The sequence below is a fragment of the Branchiostoma floridae genome, chromosome 16 (genome assembly GCF_000003815.2).
Source record: "Branchiostoma floridae strain S238N-H82 chromosome 16, Bfl_VNyyK, whole genome shotgun sequence".
Classification (NCBI taxonomy): Eukaryota; Metazoa; Chordata; class Leptocardii; order Amphioxiformes; family Branchiostomatidae; genus Branchiostoma; species Branchiostoma floridae.
The window spans coordinates 13,276,947-13,298,396 of NC_049994.1; the positions used below are offsets into that span (position 1 = coordinate 13,276,947).

The 21,450-nt window shown below is 41.7% G+C and overlaps 1 protein-coding gene across 1 annotated transcript; it reads right to left on the reverse strand.

The window, feature by feature from the left end:
* Positions 1-13,876: 13,876 nt before the first annotated feature.
* LOC118432785 lies at positions 13,877-20,369 on the reverse strand. The gene is made up of 10 exons (XM_035844405.1): positions 20,155-20,369; positions 18,544-18,711; positions 18,007-18,269; positions 17,715-17,787; positions 17,366-17,563; positions 16,543-16,662; positions 15,727-15,860; positions 15,487-15,568; positions 15,106-15,291; positions 13,877-14,766 (listed from the first exon to the last, which is right to left on the reverse strand). The coding sequence occupies exons 1-10, from the start codon at positions 20,246-20,248 to the stop codon at positions 13,877-13,879; spliced, it is 2,208 nt and encodes a 735-aa protein (XP_035700298.1). The 5' UTR covers positions 20,249-20,369.
* Between the last annotated feature and the right edge of the window lie 1,081 nt (positions 20,370-21,450).

Genomic DNA, 21,450 nt, shown 5'->3' on the forward strand with positions numbered 1-21,450 from the left:
TTATGAAACTCTCCGCAAACCCTGTGGACATTTTCTTCTCAGAGGGCAAAGGTCAGGAATGAGCAAATTTACCCATGGTTCCACTTCCCGCGCACCCCCTCGGTAATCATGCCGCCATGTTGGTTCTACCGTCTCGAGTACGAAAAGGTCACGGAATGAGGTCAGAGCAAAGATACGAAGCAAAGCAGATAAAGACAAAAATAGAAAATAAAATACACCAAACAGGGGACTAGATTAGAACAAGTGACATCATTTGCTAGGCTTGCCGAATTCATAGATAATAGTATATTTCGATAATATATTGTACGCTTTGATATTTAAGATCTATTGCACTAAGAAACAGCGTAGTCTACATACTTGTAACCATGATTTTATTATGGGGATAATTCAAATGATGTGTTATGATCAGTTTTATTTGTGTACATATAAAACAGATTTACTCTTACTAAGATGTAATTTTAATACGCAATAGCGTAGATTTCAGCACTTTGTCACACGCAGAAGATTGCATCTATAGATGGCATCATCTATAGAATCCCAATGCATCATTTTGACACAGTTTTGTTTATATTTTCTAAAATCTTTCATACCTCACAGAAGAACAGCTGCCACAGTGGCACTTTTTCAGCGCAACAATGAGCGAATGTGTTGAATCATCTCAAGCACAGCAAGATACCCACTGATATAACAAGAATGAAGAATTGCTCAACATTGGCGATCACTTCGGATTTCAAACTTTTTCAATATTCTTTTGCCCATCCTTCTTTTTTACATTTTTTTTCCTTTCGAGCTCGCGTCGGTTTTGGGGTATCCGATCCAGAGTGTGTTAGATGCCGATGTCATCCATACAATCAAGATAGTGTGGCCTTGACTTTAAGACAACTAAAAGTTGTCTCTTACTAACAAGGTCTAGCAATGGCGACTCCAGGGCTAGTCGCACCGCAAACATTGCCTTAACCTTGACAACTTTGCAAACAGTCATCATCAATCTCGCTGACCAGTGTGCGCAATCGCGCGATGACAGCGGCTCCGTTGGATGGACAAACATCCTGGGAGGCTATACTGACTTGATTACATGGATGACGTCGTTGGGCATCACAAAACGAGTTTGAGGAATATTGGGCGAAAACAAATTTAGATGTAGAAAACTTTATAGGAAACTCTAGATCTGTATGTAAAAGTTTTGCTGTTTGAGAACTGTAACGCTATCTACATGTGCTTATTGTATGATAACTAATAATGAAGTGAGTCAATTATGGTTCAAGGCAAGCTTGTACATGTACATAACGAATCTAAGAATAACAGATACACAAGCAGGGAGAGAGAGGGGGGAGAGAGAGAGAGAGAAGATAGAAAGAGAGAGAGAAGAGAGAGAGAGAGAGACTGGTTTGATTGTATGGATGATGTCGTTTGGGTATCCCAAAACTGATGCGAGCATGTGAAGAATACGTTTGGTAAATTGACTTCATTTTGTAAAACTTTTTATGCAACTTTGTATGTAAAGTTATGCTGGTTTTGTACAGCAGGAAGACTAGCTACTTACTGATCATTTGTGTGATAGCTAATGGAAGTGGTCAAGTCTCCAAAATGGTCCAAGCCATTGTTGTACTTGACGAATTTAAGAACAAGAGATAGATGTACATAAAGAGGGGAAGAGGCAAAGAAATGCAAGAAAACAGAGAGAGAGAAGGGGAAGGAGGAGAGAGAGAGGCTATCTCTATATTCTTATGCGCCCATCACCTGTACAGAGAGTACGGATAACGCCCGTATATAACCTTTCCTCAATCTGCAAGAGAGAGAAAGAGAGAGAGAAAGGGAGGAAGAGAAGGAGATAGGCATATGAGTACATTCATGATCCAGAAAGTGCGGGTAAAGACCGGATATAAACTTTTATCAATCCGCAACATACAAATACTTGATACCTCCAGCCCCCACCACCACCACTTCATACGTTTCCGCTAAACAAACTGCGACGTAAACACGGTCACGGCCAAGGCCGCCATGTTGGATAGAAGACTAGATCTCGTTCCAAGAACACGGCCCGCCACCAACCAGGGGGCCATGTTGTTGAAAACAGATCTCGTTCCCAAGCCGTGGCGCAGTGAGTTAGTCACGTGATCCGCATACCCCGCCAGGGTAGAATTTTTGCAGCATACCATCGGCAACAGTAATGTCTCGTTATGGTCCAGTGGAGTTTTTTTTATTCAAAAGATGGATGAATTTATATCAATAAAATCATCGTCGTGATAAACTATTGCCCTACAAAATCGATTAGATGCATATGCATTTTCGACCAGTTAACTTCAGGGCTACTGGTGTCATAGTCGCTGTCTGTCTGTGCTTATCTTTTTATATTGATAGTTTATTACAAACACAAATCTTGTGTTGTTCATACTTGTGTAGTTTGCTAGGAAACATCGCATTACTAATCAAACTTTAACATTGGATTAAAGTGCTCGCTCTGGATCATAAAATATAATTGGATCATAAGAAAGAACTGGATGAACTACTGTATTTAATGATGCAATGCATGTCAAAACCATGCATCTATCAAAATTACGGATGTATGCTAACTTAAATTGCATATTTAAAGTATATGTAAACGTATAGATAAGCATGGAAAGTCAATTTTGGTCGACCATGCATTCTTTGATACTTTTTCACTTTCCTCAGTTTTATATCACTGGAAAGCTCTTTCATTACCCAATAGAATCATACCTTATTTGTTATGAACGTACATTTGTGAAATGAACACAAGAGATGGCGATGGGAATTGGTAGTCTCTACCAGACTCCGGCCTGGTGGAATAGTACGTAATAGGGGACTTTGGCCAAGTTAGGAATAAAAGCCTAGTAAGGGTTAATAGGCCTATGAGTGATTGCTGGATTAACTGCAAAAGACTGACTGAAATCCCATAGCAACTTATTTGACCAAATCCTTCCCTTTTTCATCCAGCTGATACGTCTGCTTGGAGCTCGAGACTAGTGAGTGGGTCCCCCAAAAAAGTTTCTATGGGCGGTGTAGGTTATTGACCCTCGAGTCAGACCCAAGTCCGCGATTTAGACATCCCAAAATCAGGTCTCACGCACGTCTCTGTCAAAATACACATACGTTACTAGTGTTGCCATACAGGGCAGGGAATCGGGCCACAATCATGCCGAAATATTTATCTTGCTACATGTGAATGAACTCATGCGTATACAATGTCTTATGAATTTGAGTTCTGTCCTTTCTCTGTGACCTAAGGTTGGATGTTATAAGCTTAAGTTTTATGAATATGTGTTGTCGTCTACACTATAACATTATGATGATGTTTTAGAGACAAGAAAATATATATAGAACAGAATGATAAAAGAGTAACGGTTACCTGCATCAAAATTTCGCAAAACACAAAACTTCACAATCTATAGGCGGCAAGGTTGTCTCATGAAAAACAGCATCTTGGATTGATATCATCGCAAGTACACCTGAGGTACAAAAAGAAATTCAAGGTTTTAAATGTAGACGATGAAAAACTGCACAATTGAGAGATTCCTGCTGTGAATAGAAACAGCCTGTATTGCAACTAATTGCCTGAGCTACAACTGGAAATAATCGATGTAGTTTTACAATATTTTGGTAGGATTTTGCGTTGACATTTTGCGTCAGTTTTACCTCTCAAGGGTGTGACTGGCGTTCTAGCCCTGTTCCCACGCTGGCATGGTTTCTGCTAGATCTTCATTAAACTCTCTCCTAACTCTCTAGATCTTCATTAAACTCTCTCCTAACTCTCTCCATCTTTATTCATTTCCGAACTAATCCCTTGCGGCATATGCACCTGCTAATGATGTTCGTTCATATGGCCCATTCGCTTCGTGAAGGAACACTGGACACATACCGACTAAATTGTTCTTAAAATCTTCCAATATACATTTTGTATCTACATGAGTCGCTGGACTGCTATGAACAATAGTGATAATTGGCTAAATTGGGGAAAAGATATTCCAGATGATTTAACAGGCTTTAGATTCCTAGGTTGTCAACCTGTAACTCTATAGCTGGCTAATTACTCTTACATATGATCCCTTCTATTGGGCCGTGTTTTATACCAACCCACAGCAAATAGTCTTTGGTAGAGATTGTTCTTAAATAGTTTTATACACTCTATCCAAGTTGTCCAACGCGGTAACCATGTATCTGAACCTTTGGAACATCTTTGTCCATCATGTATGTCGCACCATTCACCCTGGTTAGGACACAGAACCTGTCATCGGGTTACGTTAGAACTAAAGCCCGGAATGTAGCCAATAGCGGAGGTGGCGGATAGTGTGTCAAAACACGGGGGCAAGGTTAGCACATTTGTCCGGACCGTAACAGGCTAATTAATTGTCGGTTAGCCATCACCTGAACCCCGGGTGCAAATTTGAAAGAATGTAAACAAACACTTCCAAAGCCTCTCCCGGTAACCCGAGTGTTACTTAATACGGTATCGACGCAAAAGGTTTTCCAAAGAGACTTTTGTATATTTTAAATTGTATTACATTAATTGGAAATCGTTGACCTTACACCGAGAGTGCGATCTGCTTGTTGACTGAGCGAGTTTAGATCATAGATCTGCGTTGCCTCCAAATCCCGATCCGTACCTCCTGCGCTGCGGTTGCTACAACATGGTTAATACCAGGGTACCGTAATATAAACGCGCTTCGCAGACGGATAGAATATATACTTATGGCATTACGTCCACTTTCCAACGGACTCATCCTAGTGGCGTAAATCAAAGGCGGAGCTTACGGAAGGGGGCTCAGTAATTGAGCGGCGTAAGTCGCGGCTTTGGCCGACCCTTTGTAACCTCCCGTCCGGCTCGTGCCCTTTTTTGTCCGCCGAAAATGCCCGAATGGATACACTAACGGGTTGGCTTTCAGCGGACAAAACTCGACTTACGCGGTGGTATCAGGTGGCGAGCGGGATGGGGGATATTTGAGTCTCCGGCTTTTACTACATCAAACGGTCCTAATACCTCACCTGGGGGTTCAAAGCCGCGCCGTCTTCTTACCTGTGCAGGGGCGTGTCTCAACTAGACTCAAGTCCGACCTTTTGGAATCTCTGCAAAGGTTTTCTGTATACCTGAGGCGATGCAATGGTCTAATGCTTATTTGTTATTTCGGTGTTATTTCTTAACGTTCAGGGAATTTGTATGTTCCGAGCTCAGCTAACCTTCTATCAGGACAACGTGCTTGAGAGAAAACGTGTTTTTTTGTGAACTAGAAATTAGAACACGGAAAAAGTGATGTAAGGCCGAACATTAACTTATAGTAAGTAAGTAAGTGAGATTCTTAAAATATCGACTTGTAAGTTATCACGCACGATGATAGCTATAGGCTACATTGATTTTGTTTTTGATAAAATATCTTTTCTTTGCGCGGCATGTGCCGTACAATATCAACTTGGTTGTTTGATTTGGTTTAGGCAGGAAACACAACGTGAAGCATTAAAAGTACAAGTTAACAAACGATGTACATCTCGCATTCAGTGTACAGCCTTTTACAGTGAAGACTTTAAAGGATATTCGGCTTGATGTCATCGTTTACTAAAACCTACCACAACCCTGTGTCCAATACATATTAGTATTATATTATGTACAAGGTTTCAATATTGCACGTTGTAGTATCATACTGCTTTACCAAATACTTTACTAAAATGCGGTACGTAGTTTGAGTGATGTTGATCTATCTATGAATAAATAGTAATATATTCATAGATATAAACGTTCATATAAACGCACATTTATCGATCATAGACAAATGAAGAATATGACATTGAGAGAATGATTACACAGAAGTTAGTCCGTCATTTCACCCCAGGCTGATACGAGATCAAATCGTCCTGAGGAAATCCTCCCGCGAACTGTTCAGTAGGAAGTGCCATTAGCCAGATTGAATGTTTTGTGTTTCAAAGACGCCGACGTCTACGTTTCTGCCAGGTATTTGCTAGTGTAGCCCGGGAGGAATCTCCGTCTCTCCCCCGCCAGGCCGACTTCCGGCTCCGTGCACGTCGTGTAATCCTGTCCTCCAGCTTCTGTCACTTCGGTTTACTGTACGGAGACTGCGCACAAATCCCCGGATCTGTCCTAATGATAAACAATGGGATGTCATCCCGATATCTCTGTCTGTAGGTAGTACATGTATATATAAGTTATACAGTGTGTGCGTGCATGCTTGCGCGCGCGCGCGTGTGTGTGTGTGTGTGACTTCAGTTTACTGTACGGAGACTGCGCACAAATCCCCGGATCTGTCCTAATGATAAACAATGGGATGTCATCCCGATATCTCTGTCTGTAGGTAATACATTGTGCAAGTATATACAAGTTATACAATGTGTGTGTGTGTGTGTGTGTGTGTGTGTGTGTGTGTGTGTCCGTTATTGTAAGGAGACTGCTCACAAATCCCCGGATCTGTCCTAATGATAAACAATAGGATGTCATTCCGATATCTCTGTCTGTAGGTAGTAGATGTATATACAAGGTATACAGTATATGCTTGTGCATGCATGCTTGCGCGCCCGTGTGTGTGTGTGCGCGCGCGCGCGTGTGTTTGTCACTTCAGTTTACTGTACGGAGACTGCTCACTAATCCCTGGATCTGTCCTAATGATAAACAATGGGATGTCATCCCGATATCTCTGTCATTACATGTAAGACTAAGAAGGTAGTAGATGTATATGTAAGGCAAACAGTATACTAGTATGCGTGTGCGCGCATGTGTGTGTATGTGCGTGTGTGTTCCCCATTTCTTTCTCTCTCTCTCTCTCTCTGTGCGAATGTGTGTTTATCTATGTGTGTGTGTGTGCGTGTGTGTGTGTGTGACTTTCTGTGTGTATGTGTGTGTATGTGTGCACGTGCGTGTTTGTATGCGAGTTTGCGCGTGTATTTCATCATTTTCTGTTTTCGCATTTATTTTCTTGAAACAGTCTCATCACGGAAAAAAAGTTTCCATAATATCTTATGAGTACCGAAAGACTACTTGAGTATTCATTATGCAATCAACTTTTATCATCAGTCGAGAAAAAAGGCACATATTGCCGTAATACACACATCAATAGAACTATTATTCAAATAGATAGCTCTTATGGCACTACTTTGTTGAATTGAATACAATCAATATTAGCTTTTAGGGCTCTCCATGGATCGTAAAATCATTTCAGACATAATCGTTGAAGTGCATCTGTTCTATGTTTCTCTGTACTTGGGATATTGAGTTGAAACGTCCATCTGATGATTATCTGTCGTCGGTGTTGTACCTTTAAGAGTGTTGAAAGATCGCCTTACTCCCCAGTACTTGGTTACTAAGAAGTTACGGAAGCCCTCATCCCAGGCAGGAAAAGGCGGAAAGATGGGTCACCTGCGCTTCCTTGGGGTCTTGTAGGGTTAAGAAGTTCGCACTTATCCAGAATCTTCCCAGATCTTGAGCAGATTCCCCAGCGGTAACCGCACGAGAAAGTTCCGGACCATTCCATCCCTGATGTGTCACGCTGTTGTGAAACCCTATCGCCAAATCAAAATGTTGTGGCCGGCTGACTGATTCCGTTAATCCTCCGCTGCAAAATTATCTGCTATGTTTTTCTAAGCAGCGACAGTCTGACTGCGGGAGGCTAAGCCTAACCCCAGCGTAACCCACTGAACGGTTCTTAAACACGGGCCGCTCTTTGTACGTCATTGGTCTTACTGTACAGATGATTAGACATCAGATACGCGATCTAGCAAAAACAATTACGTGAAGAGTGGCACGTACTTGTCATTCGCGGGTCTTGTTTTACAAATGAAGGGCTACGTGTATCTTGAGTGATTCTACTTGGGCTAAGTCTATCGATGAAAGAACATTGAATATAACACGCACTTCGTAAGGTTGATTCTTATTTTAGGGTTATCTGTTCAGGCTACACTTACTTAATCTTATGGATGATATCCTCTGGAGACCCCAAAACTGATGCTCGCGAAAAACTAGAAATCCATTAAAAAATGCTACTATTAAATCACAGGACTAAATATCCAGTGTATTCTTTCCCAGGCTTGGCTTGTCTTATGTTTACCTCTAGTAATACTGTTAGTAACAATCGTCGCCAATACAATCATGTTTTTATTAACATTCTTGTGAAAAGAGGGGAACCAGTATATAAGCCGCTTATGAAGTGACCCTGTCGAAAAAATTCGTCATATCCGTGGCATTCTCTGAATTCTCTACGTTTTGTAAAAAAAGTGCTATTTCGATATATTCGACGTTTTCGACATATTTTCCGGTCGTGAATCGTCTGCCTTGTCTAGAAAAGATCAATTTTCCAACCACTCCACTCCGTTAAGCACATGGACCCCTGCCAACTTAATGAAGTGCAAAATATCCGTTTTGGCCCGAAAGGCAAACCCTTGGAAACCTGACAAACGAGTTAATCCAATAAACCCCAAGCCCTCTACCCTCTATTGATTATGTCTCTTCCCAGATTTGATTTTGAACTTGGTAATTGCAGAGGATGACTCAGGCGCGTTATACAAGCCCGAGAATCGTGAGGTAAGATCTAAAATTGATCCGCCGTCTGTGAAAACCGGGGCGGAAAAATGCGATTAGGTCACTGTCGTTACGCCGTGACTCATGTGGTTTTAGAAGACAACTGACACTTCGGAAGACTCCGGAACAGATTTCCTGGCTTCCAGTCGTCGTTTCATCTTCCAAATGAAGACTCAGACAGTGGGACATAGGTGAATTCCAAGTTTACGTTATCATGGGGTCATGACAGAGTTTTTAAGTCTAGAGATACAAAGTGATAACATGGATAGGAAAAGATTTAAACAGTGACAGAAATGAAAGAAATGATTATCTGGGGTTTGGACGAGAAATGGCGCTTTGACGATATGAGAGCCTTGAATGTTTGTGGATTGGTTTGTGGGTTGGTTGGTTTGTGGGTTGGTTGGTTGGTTGGTTGGTTGGTTGGTTGGTTGGTTGGTTGGTTGGTTGGTTGGTTGGTTGGTTGGTTGGTTGGTTGGTTGGTTGGTTGGTTGGTTGGTTGGTTGGACGGTTGGTTGGTTGGACGGTTGGTTGGTTGGACGGTTAGTTGACTAGCACTGCTATCTGCTATCTGATCAACTTATCAGTATGACACTCGACGTAAAGTATACCTGACTGCTTACTAAGAAAACCTTTTACACGCCAATTGTACAAGGTACAACTTATAGCATTTTCTGTTAACATTAGACAAATCCAGCTGGCGAATTTTCTACTCACAACGTGCGTAGGTACACTGCTTGATATCTATCCCTATGATATCCAAAACGACAAACATATATGATACAGGTGAAATGCATATCTGCACGAGTATCTGTATATCCGGTATAACCTTCCTTCGGCGTAATACACCTGCTTATATGAGCCATAGATACGCTTACGCCAAAATAGCTCTTACTGCTCAGGTAAGCTCCAAAATGGCCTGGCAGTAGCTACAGATAGAAGACTCGGCGTCTACTGGCCTAATGTACAGTGAAATTGGATGACTCGATGCAATGGCCTTTCTATGGTTTCTTGGAACACGTATCGAATGAAACCTTCTAAGCTCGATCGAGTGTTCAAACACTTAAGCCTACTCCACTTACCCTGAGTGTGGCCCTGGTTTTTTCAATTTTTTACATACAAGATGGTACCTAGTAGTTGAGTCTAATGATTTTCATTCCCTGTTCGACCGGATAAGGAATGAAGTGTGTTTCAGCAGTTATAGCCAAAATCGTCGTAAGGCGACCAAAATGGGATATGTATGACTTGTATGTAACTTTATAAACTGAATTTGATACGTGATGCAAAATTGTGCTTTGAATGATAGCAAAACCCACAAAATTCACTTCTTTACGAATGATATTCGACGAACTACGAACGTCTTCATGCTCAAAGGTCGCTCAATGACCACTTAACAGGAGCCTCGCAATGGAAAGGTATTAACGCACAATTAAGTACTGCTTTGCTGTACTACAGTTGGTAATACAGTAAGATTTGACTGTGTGTTTACAGCAGAAACATATCACACTTTCAATGAGACATCGCTTGAATAGATTTAAGTTCCAAAAGATAGAAGAAAATGCTGTATCATTGTTCGAAGAAATAAACAGTCAATACAATGTTTTGGCATGTGCTCTATCATTCGTACCGACAGAATACCGACTTGGTATGTGCAACCCAGGTATGCTTCCCCAGGTGAGGTCGTCTTCCTTACATCTGGGGTGGAGTCTTTAACACCTTACAACAACAGGTAACAATTACCTTCAGCAGTTGTTTGTGTGGATGGCATGTACGAGACTTGTATTTCATTTAGTCGGCCGTGTATTCGTTTACATAGCTTCACAATAGAGGCACGCGCCAAGGAAAGGGAGACGGAAAAAAAGGTTTTAGAATTAGTTCATCAGAGAGGCATGCGTCGCTTTTCAGTTTCTAGTGTTTCAATCGGGCGTAGGGATGTTATGTATGTAGGGTTCAATGGCCGGATATCGCTACCACACAGCGGAACGCAATGACTGGCCGTTTACCTGATGATGAGTTTACTGTATTATCAATGACAAACCGCTTGCGAAGAGAACGTTTCACCAGTTAACACATTCGGGAAACAAATGGAACACTGCGGTATAGCTGTTGTCAATAAAAGTGTTTGCTACTTTTTGCTACTCTTTCATAGTCAAAACAACCGTTGATATCGTTATATAAACTTAAAATGTGCCGATTCAAGGGTGTGCATTTCATAGGTATGGTACAAAAGAAAGCAAAAAGTCTAGAGTCTTTCTTTCCACCGCGTCCCATGATCAGTATTGATACTATTGTGACAGGTCTCCGATCTTTATACTACATCTTATACACCTGTTGTCTTGATACGATGTAAACTGGGAGAATATATATGAATATCGAAAGAGCCAAACTACTAGTGTACGTGCAGAGAAAGGGGATACTTGTAACATTATAAATGTAATTATCAAGAAGCATGCGGCAGAGAGAAACATATTCTAAATATAACATTGGATACTGCTACATGTATCAAACTCATTCGCAACACACACACAATACTTCCGTTTCAACTGATGCCCATAAATGGTTATAAACTTCTGAGGATTTGTGCAGATGTTTATTTCCGCCTCATGCCGCCTGTGACCACGCTTTTTAATCCTTCCAACGGGCTGGTTTCCATCACCATTGAATCCCTCCGTGAGTCACTCCGACAATTTGGCGGGCAGGAATTCGTAAGCTCGAGTGAAGATGCTGTATATTGGTGGGATCGAATGATGCCATGGGGTAGAAACTTGATATCACGTGACTGTGGTCAACCTTTGACCCGGAACAACATGGCTTTTTGTGCCAGTAGTGAGTGATTGATAGTTCAATGACTCAAACCCAAAACAGAGAATACCTCATGGCCTGATAGTTAGCTCGGTGATGATTGATCTTTTCTGGACGGCTGTATGAGAGGAGTGCCAAGTTTACCTCCAAGGGTCCTCCAACAGACCTGTGATGGATTGGAATATGTTGGCTTTAGTCCAAGTTTTCAAGAGATCCATAGCTGTTTCCAGACATTTGTACCTTGTGCCAAGCTCATTGCTTGTACGTTTGTCAAGCAATAAAGTTCCTTCATTTGTTATCTTCCCTAAGAATGTAATGATTACCAATGCGTGTATCTGTCTTTGAATTGCGTGCCACGCCTCGAGAAGTCGTTGATGAATCTTTACCTTAAGGGCTGGCAAAAGTTTGGAACGATGCGGCATTTTACAGTGCTGATAACTTTGAGAATGTATGGTTACTAGTATCCAGCAATAGCTTCGATTTGCTACTTAATAAGTATGGCATGTTATCAGTGATGGTATTTTCATCGTAAATGTTGTGGATGTAGATGTTGTGGAGGGAACTTTACGTTAAGGGCAAGCAAAAGTCTGGAACGAAAGACCCCTTGCAGCTTTTTACAGTACTGGTTACTTTGAAAATGAATCGTTACTAGTATGCAGCAGTAGCTTCAATTTGCTACTGAATAAGTATGGTTTGTTATGGTTACTATTTTTATCGTAAATGCAACTAAGGGCGAAAGCTACGTGAAGTTTTTTTCTTTCACTAGGGGCAAAATTAGTCTTTTTACAATCTTATGATATGACGCACAGTTCTGTATCTAGATCTATCTAAATACCCGGTATTCGTAGGTACGCGACACAACAGCAGCAGCGTATTCACAACATATGCCTTGAATGTGTATACTATTCTATTGCCAGTTTGTATACCTGTTTGATGTTGGCTTCCAATCGTTCAACTTTTGATCCCAAAGGCTGACAAATTGAGTGTATTCTTGCCCCTTATGATAGTAGTTTCTTCTCATGTGCACTTTGGAGCATATTTGGTACTACTCAAAAGCGACCTGTTGCGGTGTTTGAACAAAGTACAGCTACTGGCTCTTTATCAAAACACTTCACAATTTTACGTACATCGTCAACAAGGCAATTATAGATGGCAGACTTCGACCCTTTCCTTACCCAATACTGCTTCCAGTCCCACAGACAAGCAAGATATCACGCTGCTTTGTATAGACATATGTGCTCACACAAAGACGCGCAAACACACACACACACACAAACACACACACATATATATATATATATACACACACACACCGCTGACACACACGCACACTCACAGACAGAAACACACACACACACGCGAGCGCACACACAAACACACGCACACACACATACATACATAAACACGCACACACACACACATACATAAACACGCACACACACACACAGAAAGAAGGAGAGACAGAGAAAAATAACTAGGACAATATGATGTACGAGAATGCACACATTTATTACAACCACACTGGGCGCAACTTCGTCGCTAACCTTCAACATTGTCTAAGAAATAATTTACAGGTCATTATGCGTGTATGTATTGCATTTTATGAGGAGGAAATATATCATTTGCTTGTTGAAATTACAGATATCATTCAGATACGTTAGACATATAGCCTTGATTTTAGGATCTTTGAAATATGACCTTGCTAGCTTAGAAAATATTGAACTTAAGTTTACAAAGACAATAAAAATCTAATGCCATCCTAATCACTTGTTTTGATTTATAGTGTACTGATACACTTACAGCTCTAGTTTGAATACAAGCAGATAATGGGAATTTGACCATCAAATGGCTCTTCATTGTCACAACTATTGAAAGCTGTTGAAAGACGCTGTAACTGATTTCCATTTCGTATGTTTTATATGTAGTGTGGCCGTGGGAATAAATGTTTACGTTAAATCACTGTTTGTATAGTTGAATTGGGATTAAATGGCCCTAAGAAACCATTAATACTAGTAGATATAGTAACAGTGGTTGTTTTCTACAATAATATTAGTAGCGTAACGAAACAAATACTGTATAGAGCATGAGTTGTCTACTGCATCTAACACATTTCGTGATTTGAGCTACATCAATTTTTCTTGCACGTATTTCATTTACATATTTCAATTTTCTTTCATAATAAGTATGCACACACTGCCTACCACTGTTTTGCTGTGTTTGCAATCAGCCTTTGTGAATAGTATTGGAATAAAGTTATTGTTGATCATCTAACATTGGTGAATCATCTAAAGCCAGGGGTGAACCTTTGTGGACAGACAGACTACCTTTATGGCTATTAGGTACGGGACTGAGTGAGTGGGAGCGAACATTAGGTATTGATAATCATACAAGCTCATCTGTTCTGGTAGGACAACTTTCTTCCAACACAAAGGTGTACTACGACCACTATCGCCTTCAGGGTCAACACTGAGATATTGATTCTTTTGATTGCTTTTCTGTGTGGTAGCGTTGTGTTAGAGTTAGGGTTAGGTATTAGGGTTAGGGTTACGCCTCCGAGTCGGGAGCTTCCCACTGGTGGCGCCTTGGTGGTGGAGGCTGCAGTTCCGACTCCTCCGGCGAGGGGGAGACTCTGCCCGCGTTCTTCTGTTTCTTCTTCCTGATGAAGAGGATGAGGGCGAGCAGGAGGAGCAGCAGAGCGAGCAGCCCGCACACCACCCCCACCACCATCCCCGTGTTGCTCGACTTCGGCGCCTCCCCTCCCTGAAGGTTGGCGAACTCTCCTCCGGGCTTGTCGGTCTTCTCTGGCGGAGCTGGCTTCTGCGTCACGGGTTTTCCTGGTGGCGTGGTGACATCAGGCTTAAGGGGTGGAGTTGTGGGTGGTACTTTAGTAGTTGTTGTGGCAATAGTGGGTTTGGCTGTAGTCGTGGGTTTTGTTGTGGTAGGTTTGGTGGTGGGCGGTGGTGTAGTCGTTGGTTGTTCAGTCGTGATGGGTTCCGTTGTAGGCGCTACGGTTGTTGTTACCGTCGTTGTGGTGAGCAAGGTTGTTGTAGTTGGTTCTTCTGTCGTCACTTCCGCTGTCGTAACTTCCGCCGTCGTCACTTCTGCTGTTGTCACTTCCTCTGTCGTTGTGATGACGTCAGTGGTGGTCTCTTCCACCGTGGTTACCTCAGCCTCTGTCGTCACTTCTGGTTCAGTTGTGGTTGGTTCTTCCGTAGTCGTTGCCATGGGAGTGGTTGTTGGTTCCTCTGTTGTGGTTGGCTCTGGCGTAGTGACGACAGTGGTTTCTACAGTGGTCTCCATGGTGGTGGTTGCCATGGTTGTAGTTTCTTCGGTTGTCGTCTGCGCCGTTGTGGTTGGTTCAGGCGTCGTCATGGTGGTTGTCTCCAACGTTGTTTCATCGGTTGTTTTAGGAGGGGTAGTCGGCACAGCGGTAGCTATATCGAAGGATAAGCCGACTAAGTTAACATCACGATAGAAAGGCAGGCACATTGTTGTACCACTGTCATGATTTGTATTGCCCTGCAGGTGATATGATGATGAATAATCTATGATGTAGTACATTTGTTGAGGTAGAAAATGGAATAATGTCATTTTTCTCGAAAATCACTAAAAGGGTTATCATCGTCACCCACAGCTACAATACAAATCGCATACTCCCATACAATATTTTCATCTTTTGCTGAACGTAGCTGAGTCAGCATTGCGCCGAAAGCGCTGTCAATATTTATAGCTTATCAATATGTACAAGACAAAGCTTGAAGCAGCGAACTTACTGGGACAAGGCTGTGTGTTACACGTCCTGATTTCTACCCTCTTCATGTCGCCATCGTCGTCCCCCTCACACCCGTGCCCGAAGACAGGGTAGGGGTTCTCACAGTACGCCGCCCTGGACTGGGTCCCGCCGTCACACTCCGCATCACAGGCCGTCCAGTCCTCCCACTCGCCCCAGCCGCCGGAGACTAAAGCAGGTGGAAAGCGTAGCGGCAAGCTTAAAGCTAGTGTTAGCGTACACAGCTGCACCTAATGACAATGTAACATGTCATTTCAGAAAATGCTGGAAATGCTTTCCGCAAAGCTCAAACGTAAGACATTCCCACTGACACAGCGCAAGGCAAGATTTAATAGGCTTCGGAAGCAGGTACGGTAATACTTACAGTTGCAGGGTTGAGCCATGGTCTTGACTTCGTCGATGGCGATGTTACTGTAGTAACCACCCACCACAGCCTCAAAACTAATCTGTGTTGGGAAGTGTAACAAAAAGCTGAAAAAATAATATCAGACCAGTAACTGGTCCTTTGTGGTATAAGAAGCAAATGGTATTTAAGACAACATCTCGCGATCGCTACTGAGAAACACATGTAAAAGAAATCAAAAGAACATGGAATTGTACGTACATAGAAGTTGTTGGTGATGTTGAGGTTGACCGCTGCTCTGTGCCACACGTCGCCCTGACTACCGGACGCCTCCCATATCAGCTGTTCTGCTGTGTCGTTCTCGTACACAGACTGCTGAAAAACCTTCAACGTACCTGAAAAAAGGTAAGTCTTGCCGACTTTTACTTGTACTTGGCCTTCACTCTTCAAAAAACAAGAGCTTTCTGTCCAATAGCGGATGTCCCCACAGCTGTCATGTTCCTTTTCGTCATTTAACGGTTTAATTTGCACAATAGTGACGTGCCAGTTAAGTTATACAATACCAGTATGTCAGCACTTGCTCTGTTGATGAAATTATACTGGTCAATAACTTTTTGTGCAGGGGCCAAGTGGGTAGAATGTTCGCCTTGTATCCGATATGTCATGAGTTCTATCCCCGGTCGAGTCATATACCTAGGAGGCCAAAAATGGTAGTCGTGTTGCTTTCTCTGCTTATCACTCAGCTAGCATTTGAGAAAGAGTATGCATGTACTTACTAATAGTTAGACACAGACACCACTACCAGACTAGCCCCTACTGTAGTGATTGCGTAAAAGTCGTGTGGCCCAAGGCTACAGACAGGGTCGTCACCCTATTCGCCTTCTGGTGGGGGACTTAAATGTTTTAATGACTTTAATTTTTGAATGGCTTTTCTTCTTGGTGAATGAAGGTGTTGTTTCGTGACTCTTGATGATAATGGCAGTATCATTTGGAAATTACAAAGTATAGAGTTGTCAAACAATTTAGATCGTTGCGTACTTGGATACTTGGATACTTGCGTACTAGGCCGGAACTTACCAGTTTGGGGTCCCAGCATGTGGAAGTAAAACTCCAGGCACTGTCCGCTGAGTTCTGTAGACGACATGCGAGCGTGGTGACCGGCAGCCTGGACTGACGACTCTACGTACATGTAAGTACCTGTAAGATGAGGAGCACAAGAAAATTTGGTTGTACTCGGCTGTTTGCAAAATGCAGTATGTAGATGTCGGGAGAGATATACATGCCTATGCGAAACGAAGCTTTTTCGATGATAAGTTGACAAAAATATGAGAGCAAAGGCCATAGTGTTATTAGCAGCATCATATCTTCCACTGTAACTGGGGTAGGCAGCAGGGAATATTTATCATCAAGTTAGCTTTACGTTTGTTGCGACGTTGACATCAGCAGAACGGTTCTAGAATACACCAAAAAGTAGTTACTCAAGCAACTGGATATGGTTTTGGAAACGGTCAGACGTTTCTAATAGAATCCACTATCCTTCGTCAGTGACACTGAAATGATCTGGAAGAAACAGGTCTTTTATACTCTAACTATGAATGAACACAATTTCAGATGTCCAATAGGAAACATTTTAAGACAATTCAGACTGAAGACAATTTGGATTCAAAAGAAAAGAAGGATAGTGGATTCTATTCTAAGCGTCTTACCGTTTCCAAAACCATATCCAGTTGCTTGAGTAATTACTTTTTGGTTTATCTTATTACCTGGATGTCTAACCTACATCGACGATTCTAGAATAGCCTGGCATTATCCAAAAGTTGAAGGATTCGCACCACCACTACCACCCCCAAAACAACACATAAACTTTTTGGACATCATGGAGCCATTCACTCAAACCTACCATTTCCTCCTGGTCCGAGTGTAACGTCGTACTCCGGTCCTGTGATCAGATGTGGTGCGAGGATGGTGAAGTTCCTGTTGATGAGATCCTCCCGAGTCTCTGTTAGACCCTGTTGCCATCTCCAGTCAAATACATCGCTGATGTCTTGTCTCAGGGCACAGGGGCCACTATTCTCAAAGTCACAATTCAACAGTGGGGCTAGGTTTGGGGATGAATAAGATAGAATAAGCTCTCCGATTGAATGTGTTAAATATTAGGCTGATATCACTGTACTAAATCCCAACTAGTCAAATGCATAGGTTTTTTTAAACTTCCCTACGTATATTCAAGGAGACTAACTGTTACTTACCTGGAGCTAACTTGACGTCATCAAAAGCCACGTTGCACAAGAAGTTGATCCCTCTTACTGATTCAAAAACAACCTGTATGGAGTGGAATGCCAATAAGTGTCAAGACAACACACTCTGTCATCCACTAAAGGCAATGAAAAGTTGATAAAATTTTACGAAAGAAAGTTATATTTAAAAATCTATGTTATTGACTTTCTCCATGCACTCTATAACCAAATGGTAGCCAAACGGTTGCTGCTTCGGTTGATAATAATTATTTGTTCAAATTTACGATTTGAATATAATTCTGACCTGATAAGCATCCTGCAGAGGAGGAGACAGCTGTACATTTGCACTCTGCCAGAAATCGTCGTTCACATCCTCCTTGTGCCAGACCTGTGTCTTCTGTCCCTTCTGCAGCAGGTAGACTGTCATGTCCAGGTCTACTCCGTACATGGTGTACCAGAACTCCAGCGTACAGGGGCCGATTATGTCAGGGCTGGTGATAGTGGATGTATCACCGGCTTGAGTTGAGCCTCCACAACTTGACATCACATACCAGCCTTCGTTTCCCACTTTAAGCGACAAAAAAGCATAACAGAATATAATAACATCTTGGTGACAAAGGCAGAGGAATAGATATGACGTTGGTAGTATATGCAAGTCACGTAACGGCAATGTTCGTGTTTGTTATTCATGTGACAATGTCTTAAAACATTTTAATATATGTAAACAGATGGAATATTAGCCAGAAGATGCGATCAAAATGTCTTTTTTCGGGTGACAGTTTTCGGGTTTCAGCTTTACAGGTTAGTATAAATGGGAGGGAGGTGAAAAAAAAGGATTCACCTGGCTGTGTATGATCATCAGCTGGACCACTTCCTGGGAACATTGGGTGTGATGCATGAACTGCGTAGTTTGGACCAAGTCCGTCCAATCGATCCCAAGCCATTTGCCCATTGTTGTCAGTCCAGCTGCACCATCCTGCGTCAAAGTCACACGACTGTGCCCTCGCAGCTGCGCAGAATACATTTTGAAATTCATTTGGCGTTCATAAAATGATGATTAGATAAGAAGTGAAATAACAAAATGCTAAATCACAATTTGGTATTTCCCAATTCTAAACGCAACAAGAAAGCCGAAAAAGTAATATACATAATATGTATCATATTCCTAATAATGTATTTATTTGGGCTATATCTTACTGTCTTCATATAGTATGTAAACCAAGTTGGCAACACTTCTTTGTGACTTTGCCCAGAACATGAGGTAGATTTGCAAAACCTGATTATTTCGTGACTGCATCGATTGCTACAGTAGTGATATTGGCTTGATTTAACATTGGCATCATCAAAGCGTTTGCACAGCATTCGACACACGTTGAAAAGACTGGTTTATAATTATGTGTCCTCAGACACGCATTAGTAATTGTAGTTACACTTCGCCTGTGCCGAGTCCATAGTTACCATACCCATAGCTCTCCGCACTCGACCTTAATGCATTCTAATGACCTTGTATATAAACCATGTTAATCTCTCACGTTCGAACCAATAAACGACACCACAATCTAAGCAGGTCAATATTCCTTATCATACTCTGCATTTTATCATATGTAGTACCTGTCGACCAACAATCACGCATATGACGCCCGAAGTATTTTGTTTGTCATAGATATTCCCCCAATTTTGATAAAGCTTTTTGGTGTTTTCCTAAGATTTCGTAGTAAACATAGCAACTCCGGAACAGCCTTCAACATAATGTCATCATCACTACCCATGCTACTATAGGTCTCTTATCTAACTGTTTTACGACAGACGACAGCTTTAACAAAATCTATGCTACAAGCCTCTTGCCAACATACAGGACCTCTCTAGTAGACACTATAAGGTAGTTCAGACTTTGTCCGTGTTGATGGTTAAATACACTTGTACAGAGATGGGTTATCAGTGCTTTTTTATCATTCTATTCCCAAGAAAGTAGACTTTATCATATGTGTCAGAGTTTTATATCCTTAGAGGCTGGCATCCTCCCGAGATCAAAGTACACAGTGGTTGCTTGCTAAACAATGGAACCACCATCTCTATCGGACGCTACCGATACCTGGTAGCAAAATAACGCGACAGTAAAGAGCAGCAAAGCTTTGGGTAGAATACGCGCTCCTAAAATATGTTTACGCCGCGAATGACTTTAGCTATTGTATAAGAACAGGGTTAGATTTTGTTAAGTACAACATGATGTGCTTGGGATATTGTCAAAAAGTTGTTTTCTGAGTAACCTACAAAAAATCAACAATTTAAAAACAGGTTCTAATGAAGATTCAGTTTCTATAACTCAAACTCTTGTGATGTTTATATCATCACATCCTCAAGTTCACTTACCATGATAATCTCAAGTTTAGTTAATCCGCTTATAGGGAAGCTAAAGTAATGTTAAGTAGAGAGTAACAAAACGCCACGTCACCTGTAACAAGGGCCGCGAGCGTCAGCAGAAATCTGTACATCCGCATCTTTGTACCAGTCATCCGTCCATCTTGTTTCAAAGTCACATATTCCATGGACCTGTCCTACTGGAAAATGTATCCAAAATAAAACTGCTGCGCTAAACTTGTGCACATTAAGTATGAAGCTTATAGGAGAAAATAGAACCCTGTCTTTCGCGGGAAAACGCGACTGCTGTATCCTGCCTCGCCTCGATGACGTAGCCGACGTTTCCATGACAGGCGGCTTGTTTAGCTCATCGCGGTCTGTCCTAATGGGGACTAAGATTGATATTTTGTACACACATCTCCAAACACAGACTTAGTGTGAGAGTACCTGATACGGATAGATGGTGTTGTTATAGTTACTGCGACATTGTTCTCGACATAACAGAGTCTGTTGGTAGGTGGTTGCGGTATTCAGAACATACATTCTTATACCATATCAGACACTCTACAACAGCATGTGTTCTTGCGATAAGGTTCGTGGTAAAAATATATGATTCTGTAGGACAACATGCCTTGTTTGGTACCAACATTGTGGAAAATGTTCAAATGTTCTAAGGAAGCATGATAAGCCAAAAACACACCTGAAAAGTTACTTTTTAACGGAATGACCATTTTTGCCACTTCTGTTAATTCCTTGAGGATGTGTTGCCATACAACGTGCGAATGGGGTACTGTAAGCGATCCCTTTGCTAATATGAATACATGATGAATGAAGATTAACGGACTAAGATTGCTAGCGCTGAGAATTGGCTAGTCGTCTGTACTAAAACTATGTCTAGACCGGGTTTTGTAAGGCAAAATACACCAACCAAAGACGAATCGTGAGTATCTGGCTAATATTTTGCCACATGTATTCCTTCAATACGTTTCACTTCGTACGTTCAATACCTTATGATATTTTTAGACAACCATGTTTGTTTTTGATCACTTCTTAGAGACGTTTGACGCAGATGCCGAAGCGAAGTCCAAGGTTAATTGCCCGGTGAAGGATCTAGAGTGCTTAACTTGAGTGATACTTAAACTACGTGACATACGTGGTATGTTACTGATAAGGAAATGGTGAATTTGTTTGACATTTAAAAAAAACGTGGTTACAAACATTAAGTCCATTGAGTTTCTGTAGCATTGTGAAAAAATGCAGCATTTGTTACATTGAATATGTATGGTATGGTATTGTTGTATGTATGAATGAAAGTTGGACGCCTACAACAAAAGTGGCTTTATTTCGTTTGATACCGGTGTCCCCTTGTTTATCATATGTGTGTTTAATG

Bases quoted from the DNA above. Each gene is read 5' to 3' on its own strand.
- LOC118432785 (XM_035844405.1), bottom strand. From the start codon at position 20,248: ATGGAATATGTGACTTTGAAACAAGATGGACGGATGACTGGTACAAAG. The intron at 18,712-20,154 runs GTGACGTGGCGT...TATTCTGCGCAG, and splicing joins GCTCGCGGCCCTTGTTACAG to CTGCGAGGGCACAGTCGTGT. The intron at 16,663-17,365 runs GTAGGTTTGAGT...CTCATCTTACAG, and splicing joins ACTCGGACCAGGAGGAAATG to GTACTTACATGTACGTAGAG.